General features: G+C 46.9%; 1 protein-coding gene across 1 annotated transcript; it reads right to left on the reverse strand.

The window, feature by feature from the left end:
* Positions 1–1,498: 1,498 nt before the first annotated feature.
* LOC119456080 (cholinesterase-like) lies at positions 1,499–12,236 on the reverse strand. Its single transcript, XM_037717683.2, has 3 exons — positions 12,088–12,236; positions 6,786–8,314; positions 1,499–1,795 (listed from the first exon to the last, which is right to left on the reverse strand). Exons 1-3 carry the CDS (start codon positions 12,133–12,135, stop codon positions 1,663–1,665), a joined length of 1,710 nt encoding a protein of 569 aa, XP_037573611.1. The 5' UTR covers positions 12,136–12,236; the 3' UTR covers positions 1,499–1,662.
* Positions 12,237–13,108: the final 872 nt, after the last annotated feature.

Here is a 13,108-nt window from a genome sequence, read left to right on the forward strand (position 1 = left end):
ACGCGTGGCGCCTTCGCGATGGTTTTGTGAACACGCATTGTGCTACGCACTGTTAACCAGCAAGATTGCTATGATGAGAACGATTGGCTAAAACGTGTGCACCTTTAAGCTAGGGCTATGAAATTTAGTGTTAATGTCTGACGGAAAAGGAAAAATTTGTTGCCTCTTCCAAGCTATAAAAAAAAAAAAAAAAAAAAACACCAAGCAGACGTGGCCTCCCAGAGGCAAATGTGCTTTGTGAGAGTGTATTTTATTAAGCACATGGTTGTTTATGGTTTGTGAGCAAGTGCTGTTAGCGTCGTTGTCATACTATACACAACTATAGAGGATAAACCTAGGCTTGTTGGTGCGTCATTGCACATTTGAGATATTTTTACCTAGCGCTAAAAATACACATGGAAGGAGAACGAGAAGCACACAGGTGCTTCTCGTTCTCCTTCCATATCTATTTTTAGCGCTAGGTAAAGATAGGCAGTTTTAGTTTGGCCTGTTTAGCGTATTAGCGGGCTTAGCGGAAGAGCGGGATCGAAATGCGCATGCCCGGAACGCTAAAGGACCCATGGCGTTTAGCATACGCACACTATTTCTCAGATTTAACGTTACCGTCTTTGCGTGGTTTACGTAGATTACGTAAAACATGGCGGCGGTCCCGGCCGCAGTTAATTTTGTTGAATTCACTTCATTCGTAGCAAGTGACTCTGTAAACGGTTTTCGCTTAGTCTTAGGCCGCTTCGACGACAGCGTATTATGAAATTGAATATGAATAACCTTGCGGATTTTTCGAGATCGCTTGTCGTTTCGAACGCGCCGAGGCCTTACAATAGAAACTTCCGGGATGGTTGGGCTACCTATTGGCGAATTGCGGTGCCTCTCGCTCTTTTGGGACGCACAAATAGGGCTTGGCGAATGAATAAAATTATGTGCACTCGCTATTACGCTAACGTTAAACTAAAACTTCGTTTTAAATTAACGCTATCTCAAGTGATAGCGTTGATGCAGTTGCTCTATTTCAGCTTAGCCGCTATCTTATACACTTAAAGAGCCCACCCCTTACGCATACACATACAAATGCACGAGCGCGCACGAACGCACAAACACACGCACTCACACACATACACATACGCACGCACATTGTACAAGCGTGCGGACAGTTGTCTGCTGTCACGCACATTTCAGCCAGGCGTCGCAGATAAATTATGGCACATGCTGCACTTTCTTCCAAGTTTTAAAAAATGTTGTCCAATTACAGTTGTCAAACTAATGAATACATTCGGGGAAAACGGTCCTTCAAACGGTCTTATGTAGGACGTGTGCTACACCGAGTAAAAATTGCAAGTCAGTGGTAAGACCCGAGCCTAGGCAGTATCTGCACGTCGCATAATTCAAAACCCCTTGCTCTGACTGTACAGATGAAACACAGGGAAGGGATGTCGCTGCCCTTTCAGCGAGGACTCCGTAAATATGCACACGCTTTATGGTAGACCACAGACATCCAGAATTCTCAAGTTTGCCCGAGTAGTTTATTTGTACTCAGTAAAACACAGCCCGACATAGTCTCTTATATCATAGTCGAAAAATAAAGGGAACGACAGTCGCTTGCATATTAGGCATGACACGTCCATATATTATATATTCTGGTTAAGTGTTCCATTCTGCACCATTCTATTTCTTTAGGAGACCACAAAGCGAAGTGTCCGCTTCTCTTAAATGCGCCGTAGCCTCGCTGATGTCCAAGTACATTGGTCGAGCTTCACTAAAGCGAGACCACAAGGTGCCTTCGAAGACGGGAGGCATTCTGAAACAAAGCGAGGAAATTAGTTGCTGCGAAGGAAATCAACATTGACAAAAATTTCAGCTTGGCAAATGTTTTTCCTGCATAATTTGCATACGCGATTCATCAAATCATCTTTATTAGTTGCTCATAAGTAGCCATAAGTAGCCTATAGTGTAGCTGCTGCGAGAAGGAACTATCTTCCACTGTGCAAATTGAAGATTAATCCATTTTCATCACATTGTAGAGCGAGTGTGTATTTAGTACGGAGCTATATACGCGACACTTTTTTTGCGGAATGCATGTACATAAGCCATGTTGAGTATTTTTCCGACTTCACTACAATACGCCACCAGCGGTATGTTATTTTGACTTCATTAAAGCCTGACGAGCTGTCATCAAGAAACGTCAGTGACCGAGAATGACAAGCAATTATGGATAAAAAAGCGCTCTATGCAGACACGCATGATTTTACTGGGTGATAAATGTCTCTTCGTAAATTTTTAATGTAACAGCTCTCTAACTGCCTATATTCTGCAACGAGTGCCGTGACGAAATTACGGAAAATCTCGTACTGCCGCACAAACAGCACAGTTAAGGGCGTTCGTCTGTGACAAACATGATAATACAGTGTTATAGGAGTATAAGCGGGCATACAGAGTGAGCAAAAACATTTCAGGAAAGCGTTATTTGGCTGCGAGCAGATTAATACGGCTATATTGTCGGTGCCCTATTTACCAGACTCTCATATTCGAGCCTCCATCTGGTCTCAAAGGTCTCTCCATGTTTGAAGAAGAAGAAGAAGAAGAAGAAGAAGAAGAAGAAGAAGAAGAAGAAGAAGAAGAAGAAGAAGAAGAAGAAGAAGAAGAAGAAGAAGAAGAAGAAGAAGAAGAAGAAGAAGAAGAAGAAGAAGATGATGCCTCAACACTTGGCACAACCCACTGAGGGGGACCATGTTTGAACCTCCCGAAGAGGCACTCGTCCCAGCTATCGTCTTTTTCAGTGGAGGTATTGTAGGGAGAATCTCGCTTTTATAACTACCATAGTTTCACCAGCGACCGTCAATATAGGAAAGATACCATGGCATGATAAGTGGCAGTAGGAAGAAAACGAAGACACAGCATCCCGAATTGAACATGAGCCATCAATTCTTAGACCGTTAAACAGAGCAGTCAAAGCGGTGAGGCGGGATAGTTGGTTGCTGGATCTCGCACTCATGTTTGCAGCGCGGACTTGAAATACACGTACACAGAGAGAAACAAGTCGACTGGACGAGCGTTGTTCCAGTCTACTTGTTTCCTTCTGTGTTAAGTGTTTTTCAAGTCCGCCCTGTAAACATAAATGCGAGTTTGAATAGAACACACTGCCAGCTAGAGAATGGCGCTGGCATAATGTTACGATTCTATTCCGATTCGTTTTCTTTTGACTCTTTGTCAATGGCCTGCGCTACGTTCCGCTTAACGTTGTCGTCAACAGGATTGGCCGGTCATGAGAGGTGGGAAAGAAAGGAATGGAATCGAGGGAAAAGAATCGCTAAATTATACCGGTCCCTGATCCATCAGCCGCTGAAAAGGTGTTAATGCATCGAGACCCAGTGTGGCTGGTACGTTGACTGCAGCGTCTGGTAGAAAAGCGTTGCTGCTATTTATACGGTGTGTCTGCCTATGACGTTGTTTTGCTCAGCACGAAACTGCGGATTCGACTCCTGGCCATGGATGTGTAAGAAAGGAATATAATCGAGTGAAAAGAAGACGGAAGAGCACAATGTTGATAGTGTAGCGAGCTTTGGGTGAACGTTAAAGAATACTAGGTGGGCGGCTCTGTTTTCCATAGTCAAAATCTATTGTGTCCTGCTCCAAGAACCACCCTCACAAGCGTATATATACAGCCGTTTGGACTACCACAACTCATTTTGTGATAAGACCAACCTGAGCTCGCTGGCTCGATTTCGGAACCGGCTGAACGCCGATTTGTGGCATACAACGAACTATACGTGATTGTTTGTGTCATTCAGGAAATATCGAATTTCGGAGTCATAGAAAAGGTATTGCTTGCAAATTATTTATTGCGTGGCTTTGTCGTTTAGGATCTGGATTTCCCTGCCGCGTTCTTCCATTGTAAGTTTGCAATGGATGTTATTTAGGCTCCGAGGAGGCACTAAAGCACCCTTCATTGAAGCAACCATCAACCCTATTCCTATCTGCTTAGTCGGCTTCCGCAAGACACATTGGAAGCACAATAACTGAGCAGTCAAAATTTTAATTGACTTATGAGTACGTATGCATCTTTACTATAGTGCGTTTGAATTGTGGGGTTTTACGTGGCCAAAGCCACGATTTGGTTATGAGGCACGACGTAGTGGCGGACTCTGGATTAATTTTGACCACTAGGGGATCTTTAACGTGCCCCCAATGCACTGGATACGGGCGTTTTTAAGTTTCGTCCCCACCGAAATGCGGCCCCCGCGGCCGGGATTTGACCACGTGACCTCGTGCTTAGCAGCGCAGTACCATAGCCGCTAAGCCACCGCGGCGGGTTACTAGTGCGTTTGACGGCGTCGTGGACACCATGGCTTCCACGACGGACCACATAAAACTACTGTCGTTGTTGTCGGGCACAAGGGGTACAAACCCATAAAGGTAATTTGGCAAATAAGCTTTTGGCGTTCGATGTGGAACATAAATCGCTGTACCAGGGGTCGTCGTTGTAGCGAGAATAAATGTGTAACGTAGAGAAGAGGATTTAGCAAAGAAATTGGGCAGAAATCATCGAAGGATGGTTGTCGAAGACAAGCTATAGCTTCCCAGTAGGCCTGCTGAGCTATACTGCTGGGGACACTTATTGGTTAGTTCCAGTGATTAATAGCAGTAACGGGAGCTAGGATTTATTAGCACATGAGCGCGAGCGCGCACTGCAGCCCTGTCGTGCAAAAAAGCAAACGCTGCGTGTACGCATTACAGTTGCATGTCGCTGTGGTCTGCTACGTAGCGTAGATACCGCGGCCGCCGCGGGGTGTCGCGACGAGCCCGCCTGCTTAGTGCACTGCGGCTCGTTGATTACAGCCGCGTTTGGCGCATCGTAGGCGCCAAAATCGGAAATAGCGGCATCTACGTGAACATCCAAAATCAAATTTGAACTGCGCGCCACGGTGACGGCCAGTAGGCGGAGCGTTGTGGACATGCACCGCTTAGCGATAGCCTTCGCAGTACAAGACATTAAAGAAGGAGCGGGAGCACCACGACAGGATTCCAAAGGTGATCTTTTATTTCCAATAACTCCGCTTCTGCTGAACGCATTGAAGTACTTTTTGCTGCAAAGTATTTCTGAAATAGTCTATAGCTTAACTCCTAATGCATTTAATGCATTTATAGGCTTCGATATAAAATGTTTCAGTGCCTCATTAAGCTATTGATGCGCCATATTTTCCTCTGGTGTGAAACTCCGTGTGCGACGGACACTCAGCCATGCGCAGCCATTGTGTGTTTTTTTTTAATATTCCTTTTTGCCGATGTGCTTATGAATGTGCCCATTCTCTTGTATACGAACACCATCAAGACTTTTCATTCATCTTCTGTGATCCAACATGAAACATTTTGCCGCAGCAGATCAAACAAACGATTACAAAAGACTGGAACCACTGATAGACGGATAGGGACATTTTAGAGCCGGTTTAATAGCACGAACCGTATAATGCACGTCATCTACGGTATACGAGAGACAAATTTATTTACAGAAAGTCAGAGAGATTGGCCTGAGCTATAGCTTGCTCTGGCCTGCTACTCTGCACTGGGTAAATGAGACGGGGAGGAAAAAGACTGATTAATGATAACGATAGGAGAAGGAAATGTTTATATACAAGTCCATCCCGTTCTGACAACTTCAAGGTCGTGCGTCGAGCCCAGTGGCTTGTAGAAAGGCTATAGTCGCTCTTGTAATCACGTCAGCGCTGTTGAACCGGTGAACCATACTTGTTTGGTTTTGTTTCAGCTTGTGAGGGCATACGGAACTTCATAATCTAAGGTATGTATTCCAGAGATGATTTCCATGGATGATCTACATGGATGCAGAATGGTAATACAGACATTACAAAGCACAAACTATCGTGAATAACTGGTTATGGATCCTAACACGCAGCTTTTATTTGCCAAATATGGAAGCCAGAGTGGCCTCCTCAGGGCGAATTAGGGGGACTGACCAACCGCTCTCATGACCGGGTACAGCCTCGGCGCGACTTAACGCACGTCAACCGACTTGAAGCCTTGACGATCGACGACATCAAGTGACCTAAGCGCAGTCCTGCGACACCCCTATGCCTCTCTCCACAGAGGAGGTGTGCTTCTCCCTTTATTAATAAGCGACCTTTATTCATTCAGCTATATAGCTATCAATTTCACTATAGGCATATTTACAGAGTGCTGAAATTTCGCGGTCTTTACGCCGAGCTGTCATACATGCTATTAGTTGTCGTACTGAGATTTCGCAGGCGAAACCGTTCAGCTAAGCTAACTATACTTCGTCTCACAAGCTCTTTGTAGTGCAGCAAAATCTACGGGGTGTGTGTGTCACAGGAGCCAACGTGCTGGTGGTTTCAGTCCGGGACATATCAATCGGTGTCTCTTTCACGCCACGATCACTTCTATACAAAAAAAGGAACCTAATGCAGACAGTTATTTAGGATGTTAAAAAACAAACAAACATTTATCTAGCGCTTGACTATGCTACACCTACGTATCTGCAATATAACCGACGCCGAAGCATGGAACTACATTCTATTGCGTACTACGCGGTGCACGTGAAGCAAGTGGCGGTGTCTAAGCATGCCTCATAGCATTCGATGCACTACAAGTTGATTTTAAGACGAGGTGTGGACATCCGTTTCGAGAAGAATTGACAATTGCTTTAGAAGCCGCTAAATGTAGCGTCAGAAACGTGCGAACTCAGCAATGCACCTGCGCGGCAAAATCCCTCGCACGTGTCTTCCGGCCTTACGTAAGTGTGCACAGAATTTGCTTACCCTCGTTTCGCAAACGTAGCCCAGGCGGTCATGATGTTTTGGCTGAAGGCTCGGTCTGACTCTTCGAACTTGCCGGGAAACCTCATAGGCAGTCCGAACACTAGCGTAGCCTCGGCAGAGTGATCGGCATCGGTGCGAAAGTAGCTTTCGACTTCTTCGTCGACGTAGTCGAGCGTGTAGTAGTGCACTGTCAGACCGGCGTTGGACAGTTTGCGGGCGAACGCGAGCGCGGGGCAGCCGGCGGCCACATCGGCGGCGCAGCCCTCCACCAGTTCAGCCAGGGTCCTCGGGTGGTCGGAAAAGGCGACCGCGTGCTTAAGACAGTGGCCGGCCACTTCGGTAGCCACGGGTCGCCGGTATCCTTGCGTGTTCAGCAGAACATGGAGCGCAACCTCAGCATCTTCCTTCGTCATGTTGTTGTTTTGCTTGAGAGCCTCGAAGCGGCCTTCGAAAACTCGCGAAACCAGCTTTCGGCCTTCCTCACGGTTGTGGCCCATCAAGACCTCGACGTTAGTAAAGCCCCTCAGGTCGTGGATGAGATCCGGGTTGTGCGGTAGGAACTCGGTTCCGTGCGTGGGCAGCGTGGCCTCGATTCCATGGTGTCGCAGTTCGATCTGCGCGAGCAGGACCTCATGAGCCGACCGGCTCTTGAGGCATTCGATGACGTCTTCGGGGTGTGAGACGATCGAGTGGCCCGCTTTGGAGCAGCCCACCTCGGCGGCCAGGGCGTCCGCCTTGAGAAGACTCCTGCCCGTGCTCTCTACCGCTTTGGCGGCGTGCGCAGAGCCTCCTTGCATGATGACACGGTGGAAAAGGCCTCTGGCCGAGGGCGATATCATCAGAAGTCGAATGGCTGCGATTCCGGCACCTTCGCCGAAGAGGGTCACTTGCGAGCCGTTCCCGTTGAAGGCAGCGATGTTGCTCTTAATCCAGGTCAGCGCGAGCACCTGATCGAATAAGCCCGCGTTGCCAGAAGCGTTGCTGTGGACCGCATTGAGGAAACCGAAGAAGCCAAGCCTGTAGTTGAACGATACAACGACCACATTCTGCGTTGCGGCGAGCACGGAACCGTCGAATGCAGGACTATCCGAGGAGCCGGCCTTGAAATTGCCGCCGTGGATCCAGACCATGACGGGCTTGGTGCTATTGTCGCTCACGGGCGACCACACGTTGAGGTAGAGGCAGTCTTCGCTCATGCCCGGCGCTTCGGCGTAGTGCTCAGGTGTCCCATCCAGAGCGAGCTCTTGCATGCACCGTTTACCGAAGGCTCTAGCCCATCGTGGAACCGACCAGGAGACTTTTGGCGACGGCTTGCGGAAGCGCAAGTCCCCCAATGGAGGCGATGCATAAGGGATTCCGAGGAACGCGTTCACCTTCTCGCCGTATACGTTGAGGCGGAGTCCCTTGATGTCACCGCTTTGTGTTCGTACTAGGGGAGGCGTCAGCGCATGCGTGGCGCTAACCAGGAAGATCGCGCCAGCGATAGCAGAGACGCGCATTGTCGTAGCACCAGTGCTCCTTTCGCAGGGCTGTAATTAAGGATGGGAATTATTCGAAGGATGGGAATTATTCAACACAAAGTTTTCAAATAACAATAAGCAACTCTTTCAGCCACTCCCTCTTGTACGACAAGCCACTTTAATATGATAAACAAAACGTCTATTTGATCTGTGCAAGAATAAGCGACATAGGTAGTGTACGATCTTGCCTACAATTTCAAGCAGTTCCGAAGCCTGCCTTACAGGTTAAAAAAATTCTGGGGTTTTACTTGTCAAAACCGCGATTTCATTATGAGGCACACCATATGGTGAGGGACTCCGGATTAATTTTGACCACCTGGGGTTCTTTAAAGTGTCCTCAATGCACGGTACACAAGCGTTTTTGCATTTCATCCCCATAAAAACGCGGCCGCTGGGGTCGGGATTCGGTTCCGCGCCCTCGGGTTTAGTAGCGCAACGCTATAGCCCCTACATCACCACGGCGGGTGGACGTGCGCAAACAGGTGTACCTGATACACAAAGGGATTCTTAAATTAGAACCATAGAAGAAGGTGGCAGAAGTTTATTTCCCTTTTATAAGTCATTAACACCTACAACACCATGAAACTACTTGTTTAAAAGGTAATAAAGTTCATTTCCTCCATAGAAAAAACGATGACCCACCACGGTAGCACAGTGGCTATGGCGTTCCGGGAGCGTGAGATCACGGGTAACTATATTCACGTCCGCGGCGGCCGCACATTGACGACGGAGAAATGCTAGAACGCACGTGTGTTTATCATCATTATCATAATCATCTTCTTTATCATCATCTAATCTTTAAGTCTACTGCAAGATGAAGGCCTCTGCCTGCGATCTACGTATTTTGTTATTTCCATATATGCAGCATGGGTGCAACAAACATAAAGCAAGTGATACTTTATTTTTTTTCTGGGCAAAGAGCAACATTTATTATTGAATTTCAATGCTCAAGGCTGCAGTTAGCAAATTTCCCGTCACCCCTAAGCGGTCAAGCCCAAAACTTATTTATTGATGGTAGGGGTTGATCTCAGCTTGCTTTTAGAACACACCTATATCAAAGAGGGACAGGTCTTTCATATAGGTGTATTATGAATAGGTGATTGGTGATTGCCAAAATATACGTCAGTATCTTGAGTTCTAGCAAAGCGGCAATCATTTGTGCACCCCATCCGGCCATGCACCATAAAACCTGGCTATTGCTTTAGACTGGCTAGGCAAAAGTAAGCATTCACACAGTGGAGAACGACTGACACCTTCACGTGAAAAAAACCTAGTAATTATAGAGTACCTGTACATGTACACATTGATAGAAGAATTCGCCACCTTCGATTTTGCAATGGAAAGAACAGAAGACTGCGAAAAAGACTAATTTCATGTAGCCAGCATTCAATGCGTACAGTGCGAGTGAAAGTTGTCTAGAGTGGTCAAGGGGCCGATTTGGTCGCCATCGGTCAAATGAAAAAGTTCAGGCCCACCGCAATAAGGCAGGCGTCCGCTCGACCACTATACATAACTGTTATTCACAAAGTACTACGTAACATCGCACTTTGTATGATTGTGTCATTTTCTGAGCTTATTTAGCGGTATAAGAACTTGTTTAGGTTAGCGAATGTTGAAAGGCTTTTGGAATACCCTTGTTCCTAAGGTTCTTGTGTTTTCAATTTTCACGGTTTTTTATGGCCACATGCTCTGCCATGGTAGTTGTAAAAAAGACATCCATTTTTCTTGCAAAGGGACAAATATAGAGCAGGCATAGCAGCAGTGACGAAACTGCACCGAAATTACACTAAACGAATTACTTCTTATACGTGAGTTACTTCGATGCAACAATTTCAAGCCGGAATTGCTCAATAGTCTTACAATTACATTCTTTCGATATACACGGCACGATGAATGAACGCTTTGAACAACCTGTATAAGCCGGCGTAGGTAAAGCAGTACATGTGACAAAGCGTACCGTTGAGAAACTGCGACCTCTTCAAAGCAGCTCCGTTTATGAATATAAAAGCAAACTGTTCTTGTATCAAAAATCAATTTGATTACCTTCAGAAAATATGTGCACCCCGACGTTATTTTTTGCGGCAGTACTTAACGTTATGTAATTGCTCTATGGCGAGAAATGATTAGCGACATTATTATAAACATGTGAACAGTAGTTTTTTCATGTAATCTACTACAGAGAACCTTCCTGAATACTTTAGTGGGAAACCACTTAAAAATCCGCCACAATATCACATTTGAGTGGGTGAACGTCATAGCAAACCGTTACAGCTGTTCCATCAAGCTCACAACTTTCATGCTACAGTAGCCACCAGAAGTTCACGGGACACCGGGATTGCGAAAAATCTGTATTCTCGCGAAGCCCGCACACGCAACCTCGAATTTGGAGTTGCACTGCGCAGTAGTTTTTGTGGCCTACAGAGTAATCTATTCGTTTAGAACCAGCAAGCTTCAAGAGAGCCCCATCACGACAATTTAGGCTTGTTGGTATGTCATTACTACGATGTTCGTAGCGCAAGTACACAGGGACGAATAAAAAAAAAAAAAAAAAAAAAAAAAAAAAAAAAAAAAAAAAAAACAGGACGTGTTTTTTTTTTTTTTTTTTTCAATTGCACCACGAAAACAGCTTCTTAGTTAAGATATCAGAAACTCATACTTTCTGTGGCACTCGTGCCCCGTAAACTTTTGACGCTGGCTGTTCAGTGAAAAGACAATCGTACTTTCGGAGGTGCAAGTTCTTACAGGGTGTTGCGAATGGCGATTGTCCGTGGTGTGCACGAAGGGTTCCATGTGTGATGCCGTGCCAGGTGCCAAGAGGAGGAGTTATCCAGGGAGATTAGAAAACTGTTTTATATACACTGTACATGGTATATTACAGGATGGGCTCCATGATATTGGAGCCGTCTACGTGCTAACATCTTTGCATGTGGTAGCGTTTACATCTCCGAGCGTTCTCCATGGTCGAGCGTGCTCTACATCGTCAAGCGTGCTCTACATGGTCAAGCCTCTCGCCTCTCTACATCGTGAAGCGTCTCTCACAACACTCAAGTCCCCTGTTTTATCCCTTTTGTTTCCCTCTTTCACTCGACGAGGGAATACACTGTAGTTCTTTAGCCAATCAGCATCTTGGATCAGGTGGCCATATCCCGCACGTGATGTGTCGTCGTTTCCCGCCGGGCTCCGCCTCCAATCTTGTTAGGTCGCCCCCGAACACAGGCAGCGGTTGACACCTTGGGAACCGAACGTTGGTGTCGTTCCCCCGGGATTGCCAGACACTGGCCCCTTTCAAGATTCGCCTCTCCATAGCGGTCAGTTCGCGGAATCAGGGAGGGCGGTGGCTGTCTCGAAAGGGCGCCAGTTTGGCGCGTCGCAATCGACGCCGGACCTCGTCGTGGTTCGGGCGGCGCTGGTAATTCACGGAACCGCACCAAAGGGCGACGCTGCCGTTTAGCGACGCATGAGGTAGCCTGGAGACCAACTGCTAATCCCTCAGTCCCAGGTGACAATTCTCGGCCGCGAGAAAGGGCGCCAGGTTGGCGCGTCTGAGTCGGCGCAGGCCTCCTTTGTCCCGAGGGACCGCCAGACACAACAAGGGTCACTCTCAGGCCACACCAGAATGTTAAGCACTAGGTTACGCGTTCATGCTTGATCGCAGAATCTCACTACCCGGCATGCAGGTCACGGTAAAGTGGGAACAGATCTATCGCGTTTTGTTCTATCTCGATGAGGCGTACGTTAGAAGCAATGTAACGCATCGAAGCAAGCGCAGGACGGAAGCTTACCCAGGGGAGGAGCTCGTCGAAGTGGACTCTTGAAAGATGCACCAGCATGGGAACAATGTCGCCGCTATCTCGCGAAGCACGGGCACAAAGCCATCGGACAGGCTATTTGTGACACAAACACCGATATCCCCGCCGATAATAACCTGCAGCGACCGATTTCCAGGCCTGGCTTGGTGTATCCATTTATCCCGCTGACGTGAACATACGTCAACGTACGTCGGCATACAGATGGTACACGTGGATTCATTCCTACCGGGAGCTTTAAACGACCGTGCACTCGTTTTCGCTAATACGGTGGAATGTTCCGGATGCTCAAGTGTTTGGCGATAACTAATCAAGGGCGTAAACCTCGAAGTTGATCGAACGTACAAAAGTGGCTTTTTGTCACTTTAGGCGTCCGTACGCTGCTTCACTGCTGATCAGCGGAATGTCGCAAGTTTAATTTTATGGTGTATAGGAATGTGAATTTAGATGGCGAAGATAATAAAAACATGCCCGCGTAAAAAAAAGAAAAAAAAAGCTTGCAGTCTTTGTGACGGTGGTCTTCTGCACATATTTTGCAGCGCCTTGTTCCTCGTCAGTTTTTCGCTAAGTGACAAAATCTCTGGCCGCTATAGCAGCGTCTGACTGGCCCCAGGTATTCCTCTAAACACGTACGTTGATGATGATTGGGCCATCAACGTGTTTTTTTTTTCAATACTGTTGAAATGTTTTTAACATTCGAAGCAGAAGTGTCCGAAGGTGAATGTATCGATCTTTGTAACCACAAGATAGGAACATTTGCTTGCTTGCCACGTTACAAGTCCTCGAGGTCCCAAAAAGGCAACGGTGACGTCAGTTAGGGCTCCCGCTCATTACATTCTATTCAGGGCCCTCTACATATTTTCGAGCGCATATGTTCATCATTCTCGATCAGCTCTTGCTTGCATAAGCAGAACAGGATGGCTCACGGAAATGCGTATTGCTTTCCGCACTCGTAACCATACATAGCGCTGTCGTGCCACGGTTAGGGTTGGCTGCG

Source organism: Dermacentor silvarum, chromosome 6 (assembly GCF_013339745.2).
Source record: "Dermacentor silvarum isolate Dsil-2018 chromosome 6, BIME_Dsil_1.4, whole genome shotgun sequence".
Lineage (NCBI taxonomy): Eukaryota > Metazoa > Arthropoda > Arachnida > Ixodida > Ixodidae > Dermacentor > Dermacentor silvarum.

Excerpts from the sequence above, each read along its gene's own strand:
- LOC119456080 (XM_037717683.2), bottom strand. The coding sequence starts at position 12,135 with ATGCTGGTGCATCTTTCAAGAGTCCACTTCGACGAGCTCCTCCCCTGG. Across the intron at positions 8,315-12,087 it reads TCGACGAGCTCCTCCCCTGG|CCCTGCGAAAGGAGCACTGG; the intron begins GTAAGCTTCCGT and ends CCTTAATTACAG. Across the intron at positions 1,796-6,785 it reads GCTACGTTTGCGAAACGAGG|AATGCCTCCCGTCTTCGAAG; the intron begins GTAAGCAAATTC and ends GCTTTGTTTCAG.